Below are 16,577 nucleotides of genomic sequence, written 5' to 3' on the forward strand. Positions count from 1 at the left end.
ATATATATATATATATATATATATATATATATATATATATATTAGTGGTGGGCTGTTATCGGCATTAACGTGCTGCATTAAAGTGAGACTCTTATCGGGCAATAAAAAAATATCGCCGTTTATCTATTCTCAAAGCTGGGTTGGGAGCTGGGTCTATACTACGCTAGTCTCGCGTAGCCAGACCTTCAGACTGACGGCTGAAGGTCTGGAATTCATGGCAGCTTTCATTGGCCAAGGCCCGCCCATAAGGCCGTTTGATCGACATGTCAAACAACCAATCACAGTTCGTTTCGTTCAGCGTCACGTTTCTGTGCGTGGAAATGCCCCCACAACAACAGACCGGCATGCAACAAGTCAGTCATTGAAATAACCAGCATTGAAAGTTAAATAAGAAGAGGGAGAACAAGCAGTTAGTCAGTAATTTGTTCACGAACGTCGAAAATGTGTATAACAACAATGGCATCTGCATAAGCACATTTTAGCAAAACGCCGAGTAAATCAGTCTGCGCTTTGCTTCCCGGCGGACCGAAAATAAACGCGACACTCGAGCCTCCCGGAAATCCAATTAAATTAAACTAATCAGATGATGACTTCAACATTCCTGAAGTGTTTCCAGTTAAGTGTACCATATGCATCAGACATTTAGCCAACGTTCTGTGGGCGTGAGGTCTGAGGCTGAGACTAATACTACGCAAGCTATGATGACTTTCACCTTGATATTTTAGCGCGGATGTATACCTAGCTGAATTGCACTGTAGGGGGCGAGAACGAGTCTTCGAACCTGTGTGTATGCCTACTGTGCAATTACCACATCAAACGAGACGTACCAACATGGATGCAGCTATGAAGCCACCGGGTTTGCTTCAGGGCAGGTGCGTTGCTAGACCCTTTTTACTGGGGCACGTGCCCCAGTGAAAATCTGCTGTGCCCCAGTAAAATCTCAAATTTGAGTTATAATTGATAATCCCGAAATAAAGACATTAAAATATATGCAACAACTGAATTGACGCTTCCAAAAGCAACAAAGCTTAACTATGCATGCAGATATCCATGTCGTGTATTTAACTGCACGTCGCGCAACCTTTTACGCTGAAGTACATGCAGTGTAGGAATAGTTGGTTACACAAGTTTGTATAGTTAAGTTTGTTATAAATGCAATTGTCAAGCAGTTGGTGATGCATTTTGGAAACAGGAGATGAGCCCCTGGTCTAATGCGCCACCTGGCTTGAGAAACCCTTTCTCAAGACTTACTTTTAGTCATTATTTAGGTAGCACACATATTCTGAATGCCTTCAGCAGAATTCATAAAAGCCATTTTAATCTAGATTAATCTAGATTAATTTCAAGATTACAGTGAGATTAATCTAGATTTAAAAAATAATAATCTATGCCCAATATCATTAAACTTCTAATTCATATGATCATGCACATCTTGAACATCTACACAGATGTTTTTACAGTGATAAAAATCTTTTGTTAATGCACAACATCTTTGCTGCTGTTGAGGTGTGATACAGTTTTGGTGGTGGGTTGGGTAGTGGGTTTTTTGGTGGGGGTCAACAAATGTACAGCTGTCAATTAGTTTACTACAAAGGAACACAATTCAATCTGTTCACATTACATTGTTTTTCCTCTCCTGTTGATGTATGACTCAAGGAATATTCTGTTTAGTGACACACATCAATTGTACACATTGATACACGTTTTGCACCCAAATTACAATGTAATGTATGTCTTTAACCAAGCATTTAGCTGAATTTAACTAACCACCCTTTACACAAACATTGATAATTTAGCTAAAAATCCAGTGGCAATAGAGATACTAATAAAAACAACAACAACAAAAATAAATAAATAAATAAATGAAGGTTTATATCCATTTACAATTGATGAATAGTTCCCACTTTAATGTTTTAGCAGTACCCAATTTAAATTATAACACAATAAGAATATCTGAAAGAACTTAATTACACATCAGGGCCCGTATTCACAAAACATCTTAAGGCTAAAAGTAACTCATAACCTAGTCTCAGCCTCAGACCTCACGCCCACGGAATGTTGGCTAAACGTCTGATGCATATGGTACACTTAACTGGAAACACTTCAGGAATGTCGAAGTCATCATCTGATTAGTAGTTGAATTTGATCGGATTTCCGGGGGACGCGAGTGTCGCGTTTATTTTCGGTCCGCCGGAAAACAAAGCACAGACTGATTTACTCGGCATTTTGCTAAAAGGTGCTTATGCAGACGCCATTGTTGTTATACACATTTAAAGCCGAGATAAGGCTGCTCTATACGGATACATGAGAACTGAGAGCTGATCACCTGGAGCTCTGAAATCAGCATAGAACATGTAAAAAAATAACAGGCGCTATCTTTATATAACTACATTCTTGCTTGAAAAACTCTAAAAACTGTTTTTCATGACAATAACAGTGATATTTTGAAAATTATGCAGGTTTTTGGGCAATGATGTTTCAGAAGTCCACTATAACAGACAAGAACCCATATTGAGAAATGACTACTGAACAGCTACAAAAATATAAAATACACTGTCATATTTTCAGTGTTTGCACACTCTGATGTAAATAAGAACAAGACCCATAAACAGCATAGCGGAACGAGTGAAGAATAGACGTTTTATCCCCTTGTAGCACTTACAAAAGACAACTTAGTCAACCAATCAGCATTCTGCAGTGAGTTTAGCTCCACCCTTTGCTGTGATTGGTACCCAAACAGAAAGGGTACCAAAAAAAGGGGTACGGTAGTGTTTGCTTTTTTTGGTACAACAGCTTTTGACAATAGAAACAGACAAAATTGTGTACTGTACTGAACCGCACCGCACCGCACCTCTCGGTGGAAATAAGCCAAAATATGCTTTTGTTCCTCCATTTATTCTGCTTCTATGATACTAATAGTCCTTAGTGCTACTGATATTATGAGGATCAAAAATTATTCATGAAATTTCTCACCTGAAATCTTGACAGTATATGTGGCTGAGGTCTGATTTTTCAACGTAACTTCACATTTCCTCTCTCTGTTGTCATCTTCATTCAGGAGTGTTGTAGTCAGAGTGATGATACAGTGTCCTGGAGCTGATATCTGATATCTGGAGTCTGATCTCGTGAGTTTATCACCAGCCTGATTCACCCAGAACAGCTCAATTCCCTCAGAACGGATCCAATCATCACAAGAGACTCCATATGATGAATACAACTGACAGGAGAGAGTCACAGAGCTGCCTGGACTGATCTCAGTCTGTGAGGATGATGAAGAGACTGAAACACAAAATAACACACTTTTCAATCTTTAAAAGAGCTTAAACAAATAATGTGCACTTTTTTTAAATCGACCACACAACTGTAAAATTACCATGAAGAACATGCAGATAAACACGTGCATCAGTTCCTTGTTGTTGTCCATTCACATATTGTCGGCAGATGTAAAGTCCATAATCTTCTTTTGTGATGTTCTTGATGTTCAGAGAGCAGTCAGACCCCAGGCTCAGTCTCTCGTGACTCTCTGTGTTATTCTTCTTTATCCCTGAACCAATCAGTTCAACTGCTGCTGAATATCTGTTATTATAGATCCATGTAGTTGATTTGCAGTCATGAAGAGCATTAATACAGGGCAGATGGACATTTTCACCAGAACTGATGAACACATGAGCATCATCCACTCCACTGGTACCTGAAACACAAGAACATTTGAGTGATTATTATTTGATATATACATAAATGTAAACAAAAACATGCCATCATAAAAATCACACGATTCAAAATAGAATAAACTATTTTTCTTTATGAAAGAGCTGTTCAAATCACTAATATACTCTTTAAGACAATTCAGCATCAGATGTTTAAGTGTGTAACTGTCTAGACTTTAGTGCATCAATATTAATCCAGTATGTTCTTTATGTAACACAATAATAAACTGATCATCTCAAAATGAACTGTTTCTCAGACTAATCACACTAAAAGTCTTGTAGAGAAAGTACAGCTGTGTTTACCTGTGAGAAGTGAAGAGAGAAAGATCAGTCCCAGCAGACACAGATGACACTTATCAGCCATTTTCTCTTTCTGTCAGTCTTCCTCTTCATTATATGCTCACAGCTCTGCCTTTAAATACTAGCAGCTCTTCCTGTGTTTAACTTCCTCTGATCTGATTGGCTGAGTGTTTATTTCTGACACGAGCTGCATTTGACTGACACTATATCACTGCATGATGGACAAGTGTTGAATCAGCTTCATATTCTGACTGATCTTCACTGTTTCTGATGATATTTGCCAGTGATATTCACTTGAACCATGACACTCATGATTGCTGTTTTCAAAGATGCATTGAAACAAAAAAAGAAAAGAAAATCACAATGAGTGAACACAATTTGTTTGTTGTTTTTTGCAAATGTTTATGACAATAGTGATAATGTAATCGCCATTTAGTCAAACAAACTCTGTCTTTATGAAGTTTTACAGTGACCTTTTGCATCTATTTCAGAGTCAAGGCTTTCTTATAATGTTGAAATGGTTAATAACTATTCTACACTTTTGTAACTAAAATAGTGTATTAATTCTAGCAGTTGTGCTGTTTCAGATCTGTGATCTCACTGTTGAGTTTAACCGCAGTAGAGCAGAGATCATCTCTGAACCCAGATTAGACTGACGGCTGTGAAATCACACTTCCTCTTTTTTTCTTTAAACTGCTGTGAGCCATTAAACTCTCTACAGTTACAGTCATAAATTCAGCATTTTTGCTCTCTTTTTTTATGAATTCTAAAAAAAGTAACATGTGTGTAGTCAAGGATAGAGTCCCATACTCCATGTGTGCTCTGCATTTAACCCATCTCCCCCACCTACACCCTGATAATACCAGGATTCCAACCTGCGACTTACACCTCTCTAACCATTAGGCCTCAAAAAAAAAAAAAAAAAAAAAAAAAAAAAACTCACAACAAAATACATTTAAATGCAATGTCAATTAAATCTCTATAAATGAAATGAATCTACAGTAGTGAGCACATTAGGACAGAGCGGGGCACAGGCCATTGTGGGGCTAGTTGTCACACAGTGAAAAATTTTCCACACATGATGAAATGTACTCTATTTACTACAGTCATACCAACACTATACAGAAAAAAGTGGATACATCTGAAAACAACACCTTTTGTGCTTCATGTGTACAGCCAATATTTTGTGAAACGATGATGTCATCACCCCACGTCTCGACCCGAGTCAGACATCGCTAGAACACACAACTACAACTACAATTACAACTGTTTTTCATTAACTAACATTAACACAGATTAATAAAATATCTTTTTCTGTTTTTAGTGTATCTCTGTGGCAGAATTACAGCGCCAGTATGTGGCATGAGACAACACAGTATTATTATTTTTTGTTTAGAACAAGGGAAAAAAAAAGATTGGATAAGGAAAGCTCTGGTTTTGTGTGTGTTTGTAGTTGAGGGATCCTGAGAGTTTGTGATGTGGACTGAAATCACTGCTGAAGTTGAATCTTGAGCTTTAAAGATGAAATCTGTTAGTTCAGATTAATCATATACTGTAGAAATGCTCCAAATCATGAGGGTCATCTGACAGCTTGGTTATTGGGCGATCATTTAGAATGGCCTCAATTTCACAGAACACAGTTTGGAATACTTCATCATCCAAAGTTTGCTGATGTAGGATGAACTCAAAATTATTTTGACCAGTCTGATCACACGCTCACACACTCCGCTATAATGTGAACCCCCTGGAGGATTGAAACTCCACTGGACACCTTTCTGTACCCTTTTGAATCTTGCTTTTATTTCATGAACTGAGCGTTTCCTTTAACTCCCTTTCTGCTCCAAAGAAGTTTGTACCATTGTCCGATCTTATGCGAGTCACTTCAAGAGCCAAGCAACAGCAACCTTCAACTTTGTTCAGTCTGAAAAAACTTAGTAATCAGTCTATGAGTAATATCTGTTGCAGTTGATATTTAATTTACAACAGTGCTATTTACACACATTGTTCTCTTCTGTTTCACTGATCCATTCTGCGTTTGTTAAAGCTGGTCTGATTTCAGACCCCTGGAGCAACAGTCTACTGGATTTTGAGACATAGGTTTGTATCTCCACTAAAACAGTGTTGTAATTTCTCTCAATGCAGAGATCCTGTTGGTGACAAAGGTAAGAAAATGTTTCTCCTCATTTTTTATAATGCAGTTTTTCTAATGCATTTTTTTATGTATTTTAAAACACAGATGCACTGTCTGTCCAGAACATTGATTCCACCAATTCCACCAAACTGTATCTCTGCCCTCAACATTTTGTCCACTCGAGCAGCAAGTTCAGCAGCTGTCAATTCAAGACGTGGAATGGTTTCTTGTTTCAAAGGTGCTACTCTAGTTTTGCTGAGTAGGAAAGTTACTGCGGTAAAGTTGGTTTTATATATTTATACACACTTTTCAGACTTCTGTGTTAAAAAACTTTATAAATATATGTGCAATAAAGTTCATTCTTGCAAATTCTATTCAGCAACATGATTGTCAACATACTACATTTTTCACAAATGATCAAAATGGCCAATTATTGTTTTAATGGCTACTTGCGAACATCCACTGAATGCCCAATATAGTGCAGTAAACTAAATAGGAACTATTTAAAAAGTTTTTCATTGTGTGCAAACAGACAACTACATTTTAGCCAACTACTGATGTACCAGCAAATATCATTTGCATTGTGTGTTCTAATGCTACAGGTTTTCCTTAGCATCAATAAAAAAATCCATTATAATGATGGTGTTTGAAAAGATGTTTAGGAAATGAAAAAAAAGAATCAACATCTACTTGAACTAATTTGGTAACAATCGAGACAAGTGGAAAATCATATTTATTCTCCTGAACATAGTTAATGGCATTTTGCAACTATTTTAATTTATTTATTTGCCTCAAAATAAACAAGAACTGTGTTAGTTTTAACAATGACATATGATTTATTTCAATAGGTTTTGAAAGCATAGGTCGACTGCTCAAAAGCAAGTTAGAACATGTTTTTTTTTTTTTTTTACCTCTGTTTTTCAGTGTGATAAAGACTTAACAGTGTAACAGGTGTTGAATGAAATGTATGGCTAAACTTTTGTTTTCCTGTTGTATGACATCTTTGTTCAATATTAAACTTACAACATCACAGTCCATGTGCATTGATTGATGCCTACATTCCTGCAGAAATGTCACTGTCCATGGTACTGAATTAATCAAATTACAGCAAACAGGATGTTCATTTAGGGTGAAGACTTTAAAAACTAGTGGCACAACTTTCTTAAAGGTGGATTATAAATAGTTTGCACCTCACTTACATCATCGAGTCCAATAGAATCTGAAAGGAGAGACCCAGTGCTACACTGCAAGTTGTAAAACCTTTATTTGACCTATAGAACATACTACAACTATGTAGTCTACAATTATGTGCTCTAGATGTTAGTTTCTACCATCACTGTTCATCAATGGCACATCACCCAATAGCTTTTAAAATGAGGGTCACACCACTCCACAAGAAGTTGAAAAAAAAAATTGTTGGACCTAAAATGACATACTAGAAGTCTTTAAAGTAGAAGAATTTACTCTAGATGTTGAATGTCAACCATCACTGTATTCAATTAATCTCTTCATTGATACACCTTCCAGTTGAATAGCTTTCCAAAAGAGGGTCACAGAGCTCCAAAACTAGTCAGAAAATCTAATCTGAAACCAACAGAAGACATTAAAGCCCATTTTTTTCCTGTTGTAACCTGTGTATTTTGTTGTTTAATTGTGTTGAAGAGTTGTCATCAGTATGAGGCATGAACTGTGTTCTCCAACTGTTGATTGAATGGACTGGATATAAAATATTTGTGTTTTCTTGTTGTCTGGCATTTTTATTTAACAATAAACTCTTGCAATATCAACATATCTGTGCGTTGATTAATGTTTGCAGTCTTGCAGAACAGTCGCTGTCCGTGGTGCTGAATTCATCATGACGACATTTTTCATCAAATATAATTTTCTATATATTGTTATTTGGCTTTTTAAATTGTTAATGCTTTATTTAAGATGTTCGATTTGTATTTATTTATAATTTTTAAATATTATATTAGAATCATTATATTTACTTTTAATAAATATCGGGTAATTCCAAACAGCCTTGACATTTCTGAAGGATTTGCTCCAAAACACTTTGGAATGTCTTTCCAGTAATCAATGGGATATGTTTGATCTTTTTTCCCCCTCAAAACAAATTTCAGAACAAACCAATAATAAATATCCAGGTAATCTGTCCCCAGATGTTGGACGGAGTAAAAAGCTGACACACTGAAGTGGAAGAAATAAGTAGATCAGCTCCAATGGGAAGATATAAAAAAAAGGTTAAATAATAAAGGAATCAGGATTAACTGAACATTACTAAATTTTTGTAATTTTTCAAGAGGTCATACATACATTTATCCGCTCGGATCATAGCTCAATTGGGCATACCAAATGGGCAGGCGGCATTGGGGGGCTTAAATTTGAAAGTAGGAGTACATTTCATGAATTCTCAGCACTTAAGACTAAAATGGCACTTTGAGAAGCTTGAAAATTCGGGCCCTGATCACTGTGAACTTATGAAGATGATTCTGATTAAACAAATACAATGCAAAACAGTCTCAATATGCTTTGATATATCTATGCATTGATTTATGTCAATAGATAACACGAGAATTAACTCTTTCCCAGATTTGAGAAAATACAGATTTCTTTACCTGTGAGAAGTGAAGAGAGAAAGATCAGTTCCAGCAGACACAGATGACACTTATCACAGCCATTTTCTCTTTCTGTCAGTTTGTGTTTTTAAACACTATCAGCACTTCCTGTGTACAATATAGGCCTACAGTCGCTATTTAGTGACACAATGCCAGTCATTATGGAGAAGTAGGAGAACTGAGAACAGCTCAGGCAGTTTTAACCTGCAGTCATTCTGTAAATGCCAATATATTATATTCCCTCAGGAGCTGAACTCTAAACATAACCAGGGGTTAATGTGCCACCTATAGGGTGTGTAACGCGTAACGGTCAAAAACTCTGTGCACCTTCCCTCGAGCAACACGTTACCTGAGGAAAGTTTCCCACCTCTATTCTGTCAACAATTACCCAAGAGTGACCCCTACTGGACACACACCTACATGACAATTTAAAGTAAGGACAACTATGGTTCTAACAGTGTCAAATGATATACCAAGGGATACAATTTTTGTATGGCTATTAGACCAATATCATGTATAAATACCATACTTTACACTTTTAGACTTGAAATATACTCAAAGAAGTATTCAGTATATATTTGAAGACCAAAAAAGGATTTATGCATATGGTACTTGACATGAAAACATGTTACAGCATGATGCATGTGGGGAAGATCATGCATATATTTTCATTAAGGACTTGTCTATGAATTAAAATGATCAGTGAATTACTAAACCATATTTTGTATGATAATTGACAGTCATGTACAACATAAGTTAAAATGGACCATTACAACATATAAAAAGCCTTTTGTAAAACGTTTTATGTAATGATTAGATGAATGAAGGTTAGACAATGGCCACATATATGTATATGCATAACATATTCTTGAAAGCTGCATGCAGATATTCATAACATTGTAGAGATGAAGATAAATCTTGCTATAATCTGACCTATTCTTAGCAGAGAGTATTGTTTTCTAATATTTATATTTCCTCTTGATTTTGTGAGTCCTTCCTCCCTGCAAAATAATTCAACACAAAGCATTTACTGAGCTCTCATGACTGAAGAGTTTGTTCCAGATCAATGTGAATCACCTCAAAAACTCACCAGCTCTTCTAGCACAGATGATCTGAAGAAGAATCACAGTAGGAGCAGCAAACACAGCAAACTCAACAATAATCACAATCACTGCAGGAAAGATAGAGAGAGAGAAAAAAAAGTCAATCTGTGGAACTGTGTATGAAATCAAATGTATAAAACATCAAATAATTCTTAACAAAGAAAATGCTGACTGTTTCTGCATTAATGAACTGCTGAAGGCATGCCGTACCTCTGAATAATGGTTCAGAAGTTCTACTGTCTTCAGTTGCTGCTGGATCTGTGATCATGTCTGTTAGCTCAGTTCAAACATAATGAACATATAAACCAAACATCATCAACCACATTATACTTGAGCTTCACATCACAGAAAAAAAAAAAAGATAAATGATCTTACACTGCCTCATGAGTCCATCATCTATTATCATGTTATTTCAATCTCAAGATGTTTGGAAACTGATGGTTGCCATAACTTAAGAAAAAAAAAATCTAATGACATTTCAAAAGGATCTCTCTATCCAGTGTGATCTCTTTCTCATTTATAGATATTTGTATTTAAAGTCTGAAATTTTGTGATAAGTTTGCATGAATTATTCGTTCACTGACAGCATCTAAAACAACCTTGTATGAAAACATTTCAAATGCATAAATGTTGTTATTCCTTTGAGGTTTCAATGCTGAACTCTTGGATTAGCAGGGTGATGTTATTGTGGTCAATTGTGACAAAACAAGTGTAAAGCAGTGAAGTGAGAGACTGCTGATGTGAGAGAGTGAAGATGAACCTTGTTCAGGAGCTGCTGCTGGAGTTTGTCTTGATGTCATCTCAGAGTTTGTGCTGCTGACTGGAATCAGTGATTTTATATCAACCGGAGCTGCAGAAGACGAATGTTCAGATCATAACTCTGTAGGACATTAACATCATATTTACATACTTGATCATTACACAGTTAGTGTTTGATCATCAGTGTTGACAGTGGCAGTTGTTGGGAATTTACTTTATAACTGATGCCTTATTTATATGAGAGTGAAACCATAAACCTTCAATTTGTCCTGAACAGTGTTGGGAAGTAACTAATTACTTGCAATTTAGTTACTGTAATAATAGTACTTTTTGCAGTAACCAGTAGTGTAACTAAATACTAATAAGATTTCAGTAATAATATTACAGTTATTATCCATAAATAGCTTAGTTACTTTTGAAATAGAAATATAATTGTATATGGGTAACAGAGAAATTACAATCAAGCTACTGATAGGAAAGGAAAGGAAGTGAAGTGAGGCCAAGTATGGTGACCCATACAAGGAATTTGTGCTCTGCATTTAACCCATCCAAGTGCACACACACAGTAGTGAACACACACCCGGAGCAGTGGGCGCCCGGGGAGCAGTTGGGGGATCGGTGCCTTGCTCATGGGACTCACCTCAGTCGTGGTATTGAGGGTGGAGAGAGTGCTGTACATTCACTCCCCCCACCTACAATCCCTGCCAGACCTGAGACTCGAACCTGCAACCTTTGGGTTACAAGTCCGACTCTCTAACCATTAGGCCACGGCTGCCCCCCAATGACAATTAATGAGAATAACAAAATAACTATAAATAACTATTTAGTGTTTGTAATAACTTCTGACTGCAATCCAATGTGGATTTTGGTCAAATTTAAAGCACCTTTATATTTAAGAGTGTATAATGGCGGCTGGTCAATACAGGGTGCTTGGGCGCCACCCCATCAACTTAGTCTAGGAAATAGACTACTTCAAAATGTTAAAAATAAAACCGGAAAAAAAAAAATTCTATACTTTATTTTGTTTGTTATGTGTGTGCAGCTAGGGCACCGGACAAATGGGTGTCTATTAGGTCTGTAAACTTTTGCATCGCATGTTACATGAGGCTGAGTATAGAGTATAAAGAACCAATAGGGAATATGTCGAACGTCACCTGACCAAACCTGGAAAACAGGTCTCATCCCTTCCGCTTGTCGAAGAACATGTTAATAGCTGTAATAAATAATGAATATTGATGGACTTGTAAGATAATCAAGTTAAATGAGCTAGCTGTTCTTGAGGACATTTTATTGATATTTATATTTATATAAATATCGAACAGTTGTGGGCAACAACACAGAAAGTAAATGAAACAATGTATTTTAACTAATGTATTCTAACAGTTACTTATTATATTACTACAAGTCAATTTATTTTCTCAGTCTTTAAACTGAGATCCATCCTGTGGCTTCCTCATGTGGACAACATTTGTATTATGGCCTTCATCTCTGAATCAATATTAATATAAATGGCTAATATATATTTTTTTGAATGATAACAAATGTTTAATGATTACTTTACTGATAATACACCCAAACTCAAATTCACTGAATTTGTTGAAATTTCTAATGTTCTTCTACTTCTATTGTTAATTAAATTTTGGTTGGCTATTATGAGATGGATAGCCTTATTTTTATATAATTTAGATGGGTTACCTGCTTTTTTATGGTATATCAAAAAGTGTATATTTTTAAATGTAATTGTTAGTACAAGTTACAAGTATTTACCATACTTTCAAAACAAAAATTTAAATAATATTGCATTTTATTTCTGTATTGTGTTATATTTTTATTTTACTAAGTGGTGGTAAAATTCTGTGCATAATGAGCTGGTGGGTTTATGGTGTGGTGTGTTGCAGACCGGGTAAGGTGGGCCTCTTTGTGCCAAAAAGTCCAGGGACATTTTTTAGCCCCAATCTGCCACTGGTTCCACACAAAGTAGCTTAGTACTAAAATCCATAATTAAGATACCTGAAGTGGAGAAACTTAAGTATATTGGACAAAAGTTATCAAAGGTTTGGTTTTACCTGACTATAATATGCTAGAGTTGAGATGTTTAGTTTTAGTTGAACTTAGTTGAACTTAGTGCTCCAGCGAGTGCACTAAGGCCCAATCCCAATTCTATTCTCCACCCCTTCGCCTACCCCTCGCCCCTTCCCCTTGTCTCTTGAAACAAAGTGGAAAGGGGAAGGGTTAAAATATTTCCCCTAAGAAATGGGACACCACTACAACACTGTTATACGTCAAATAAGCAAGTACAAATGTACGGTGTACGCACCGTTCATTTACATGTACACATATGGCCGTAAGCAAAACAAACAATGCGTTATCACATGCACGGCAAATTGCAAATCAATGGTGCAGTGGTGCCTGGAGAAGTGGGTATATGCTTCATTTGAGAATTTCGTTTTGAACTTTCTATTTGAACGCATTTGTTTACTGGATCCTTGAACTGAAATGTTTACAGGGGTTCACTGGTTTAAGAAATTTCTGATCATTTCTGCTTCTTTTTATTTGTAAGGTATTGTTTTCATTATTATGTACAGATTCAAATGATTCAAATTCAGAGGGGGAGCATTTGGTTAAAGCAGACGACTTTGCTGGATAGCACCCCTCCGCAGCTGCTGCCCCATCTGAGGCGGACGCCAAACTGAAGGCAATGCGCCTCTGGGCCACCAAGTGGAACGGGCTGGAGGTGCCTAAAGCGGCTTCCCCTGATCACTCGAGGCTGGATGACTGGTGCCACTGCACCACCGCTCTGCGTACTTTCATGTCTCGATTTTTCCTCGACACAGACCGTTTCTTTGGTTTGCTTCAAGAGTCGGGCTTATCAGTACAAGGTCCTCCCAATTGACCTGTCCCTGTCTCCCCACGTGTTCACCAAACTTGCAGAGGGCGGACCCCTCTTTGGTGGAAGGGCATCCACATCCTCAACTATCTCGACGACTGGCTCATCATAGCTCTCTCGCAAGATGTGTTGTGCGAGCACAGGGACCTGGCTTTGGGTCAACTGAGAGAAGAGCAAACTCTCCCCTGGGCAGAGGATCTCTTTTCTCTGCATGGAGCGGGCACAGTCGGTGCTGAACTGTCTGAAACTGTTCAGACACAAGACAGCGGTCCCTCTCAAATTTTTTCAGGACTTATTTTTATGGTTTAAGGACCATGGTATCCCTGTTCTTAATTGGCCAGCATACTCACCTGACCTTAACCCCATAGAAAATCTATGGGGTATTGTGAAGAGGAAGATGCGATATGCCAGACAATGCAGAAGAGCTGAAGGCCAATATCAGAGCAACCTGAGCTCTTATAACACCTGAGCAGTGCCACAGACTGATCGACTCCATGCCACACCGCATTGCTGCAGTAATTCAGGCAAAAGGAGCCCCAACTAAGTATTGAGTGTTGTGCATGCTCAAAATTTTCATGTTCATACTTTCAGTTGGCCAAGATTTGTAAAAATCCTTTCTTTGTATTAGTCTTAAGTAATATTCTAATTTTCTGAGATATTGAATTGGGGTTTTCATTAGTTGTCAGTTATAATCATCAAAATTAAAAGAAACAAACACTTGAAATATATCAGTCTGTGTGGAGTGAATGTATACAGTCGTGGCCAAAAGTTTTGAGAATGACACAAATATTAGTTTTCACAATGTCTGCTGCTAAACTGCTTTTAGATCTTTGTTTCAGTTGTTTCTGTGATGTACTGAAATATAATTACAAGCATTTCATATGTTTCAAGCACTTCATATGTTTTAAAGGCTTTTATTGACAATTATATGACATTTATGCAAAGAGTCAGTATTTGCAGTGTTGGCCCTTCTTTTTCAAGACCTCTGCAATTCGACTGGGCATGCTCTCTGTCACAGGGAGTCAGACTGAGACGTGCGGATCCATTTGCAGCATTTATTAGAATCGTCAACAGGCCAGAATAATCACCAGAAAACAGGAACAACGTAGGTAATCCGGGAAACAGTTCAATAGACAGGCAATGGTCGCAATGGCAGGTAGCAGGAATCGTCAATGGGGTACACAGTCCAGAGTCATACACAGAGAATCCAACACAGAGATAAACGCTTAGAATTACGACCATATGGAACGATAAGACTTCGCAAGGTGGCTGTGTGTGTGAGTGGCTTAAATGCATGTGGGTAAATGATAAACAGGTGTATGCAGCAATCAGTTCAGTGGGAAACGAGGAGCAGCTGTGTGCAGTGATTGGTGCAGTGGCTTATGGGGATTGAAGTCCAGAATGCGTGTGCAAGAGTTCATGATGAGATAGACCAGATACGTGACAGAGCCCCTCCCCAAGGAGCGGCTTCCAGACGCTCTAACCACATAATACAACCTGGAGGGTGGTGGAGCGGAGGCGGAACAGGGGGAGGGATGGAGGGCCAGGTCCATGTAGGGGTACTGGAACCACGAACTGAGGCGGAGCCGACGGAGGGAGAAGCCATGGTGGGGGAAGGGTTGCCTCCTGCATGGGGCCGACCGACGGAGGTGGAGCCGGTGGAGCCCGAGGCGGAACCGGAGAGTCGATGGTCCTAGGTGACACCGAGGATCCGGAGGGCCAAGGCGGAGCCCAAGGCTCTGGCGACCCCGGCGGAGATGGAGGTCCGGAGGTACGCAGCGGAGCCGGAGTGACAGAGGATCGAGGCTGTGCCCACGGAAGGGAGGAGGTCCACAGAGCCGGCAGGACGGAGTGACGAGGCGCAGCCGGAGGAGTAGAGTCCAGAGGCGAAGGTGGGGCGACGACTGACCGGGGCGGAGCCGGAGACACGATGGAGCCCGGAGGAGCTGGTGGGCCGACGGCCGACAACGGAGACGAGGGAGCACAGAGCCGGGGTGGAGCCACAGGGTCGGAGGGCCGAGGTGGAGTCCAGGACTCTGAGACTGAAGGTGATGGTGAGGGGTCCTTCAGTCTGGACACCGATGGAGACTGGCAGTCCCACGGCAAGTCCTCTGCCCCGAAGGTGGGATGTGGGTGAGCAGAGGGACTGTCAGGAGACAGAGGTGGCGGGACTGGAGCAGCAGGCAGGGTGGGTGGGAACAGTCCATGCATGAGCTCCGTGACCAGAACCGGGCAGACAGGAATCTCAGGATGACTGGATGGGACCAGGGGAGTCTCTGGAAGGCTGGGCGGAACCAGCGGAGGCTCTGGAAGGCTGGGCTGAACCAGCGGAGTCTCTGGAAAAATGGGCTGAACCAGCGGAGTCTCTGGAAGGCTGGGCTGAACCAGCGGAGTCTCTGGAAGGCTGGGCGGAACCAGCGGAGTCTCTGGAAGGCTGGGCGGAACCAGCGGAGTCTCTGGAAGGCTGGGCGGAACCAGGGGAGTCTCTGGAAGGCTGGGCGGAACCAGCGGAGTCTCTGGAAGGCTGGGCGGAACCAGCGGAGTCTCTGGAAGGCTGGGCGGAACCAGCGGAGGCTCTGGAAGGCTGGGCTGAACCAGCGGAGTCTCTGGAAGGCTGGGCTGAACCAGCGGAGTCTCTGGAAGGCTGGGCTGAACCAGCGGAGTCTCTGGAAGGCTGGGCGGAACCAGCGGAGTCTCTGGAAGGCTGGGCGGAACCAGCGGAGTCTCTGGAAGGCTGGGCGGAACCAGCGGAGTCTCTGGAAGGCTGGGCGGAACCAGCGGAGTCTCTGGAAGGCTGTCTTGAGGAGCGGGCTCTGGACGACGCTCTTGTGAAGCGGGCTCTGGACGACGCTCTTGTGAAGCGGGCTCTGGACGACGCTCTTGAGGAGCGGGCTCTGGAGAACTGGACGACCCCAGCGGAGATTCAGGAGGGCTGGGCGTCTCCAGCGGAGACTTTGGAAGAGCAGGCTCTGAACGAGCGGTCACTGGAGGGCGCTCTGGTGGCGCAGTCACCGGAGGGCGCTCTGGCGGCGCAGTCACCGGAGGGCGCTCTGGCGGCGCAGTCACTGGAGG

General features: G+C 40.1%; 2 protein-coding genes across 2 annotated transcripts in view; both read right to left on the reverse strand.

Moving 5' to 3' along the window:
- Positions 1-2,260: 2,260 nt before the first annotated feature.
- Positions 2,261-4,071, reverse strand: LOC141340699 (obscurin-like). Its single transcript, XM_073845816.1, has 4 exons — positions 4,011-4,071; positions 3,374-3,691; positions 2,974-3,279; positions 2,261-2,334 (listed from the first exon to the last, which is right to left on the reverse strand). Exons 1-4 carry the CDS (start codon positions 4,069-4,071, stop codon positions 2,261-2,263), a joined length of 759 nt encoding a protein of 252 aa, XP_073701917.1.
- A 4,644-nt stretch (positions 4,072-8,715) lies between these two features.
- Positions 8,716-16,577, reverse strand: part of LOC141340790 (uncharacterized) — a 13,630-nt gene continuing 5,768 nt past the window's right edge. The window contains exons 4-6 of the mRNA XM_073845913.1: positions 13,544-13,752; positions 9,847-9,927; positions 8,716-8,756 (exon numbers count right to left, since the gene is read on the reverse strand). Of these exons, the coding sequence (XP_073702014.1) occupies positions 8,716-8,756; positions 9,847-9,927; positions 13,544-13,752 (331 nt within the window). The remainder of the gene's footprint in view (positions 8,757-9,846; positions 9,928-13,543; positions 13,753-16,577) is intronic.

Source organism: Garra rufa, chromosome 1 (assembly GCF_049309525.1).
Source record: "Garra rufa chromosome 1, GarRuf1.0, whole genome shotgun sequence".
Classification (NCBI taxonomy): Eukaryota; Metazoa; Chordata; class Actinopteri; order Cypriniformes; family Cyprinidae; genus Garra; species Garra rufa.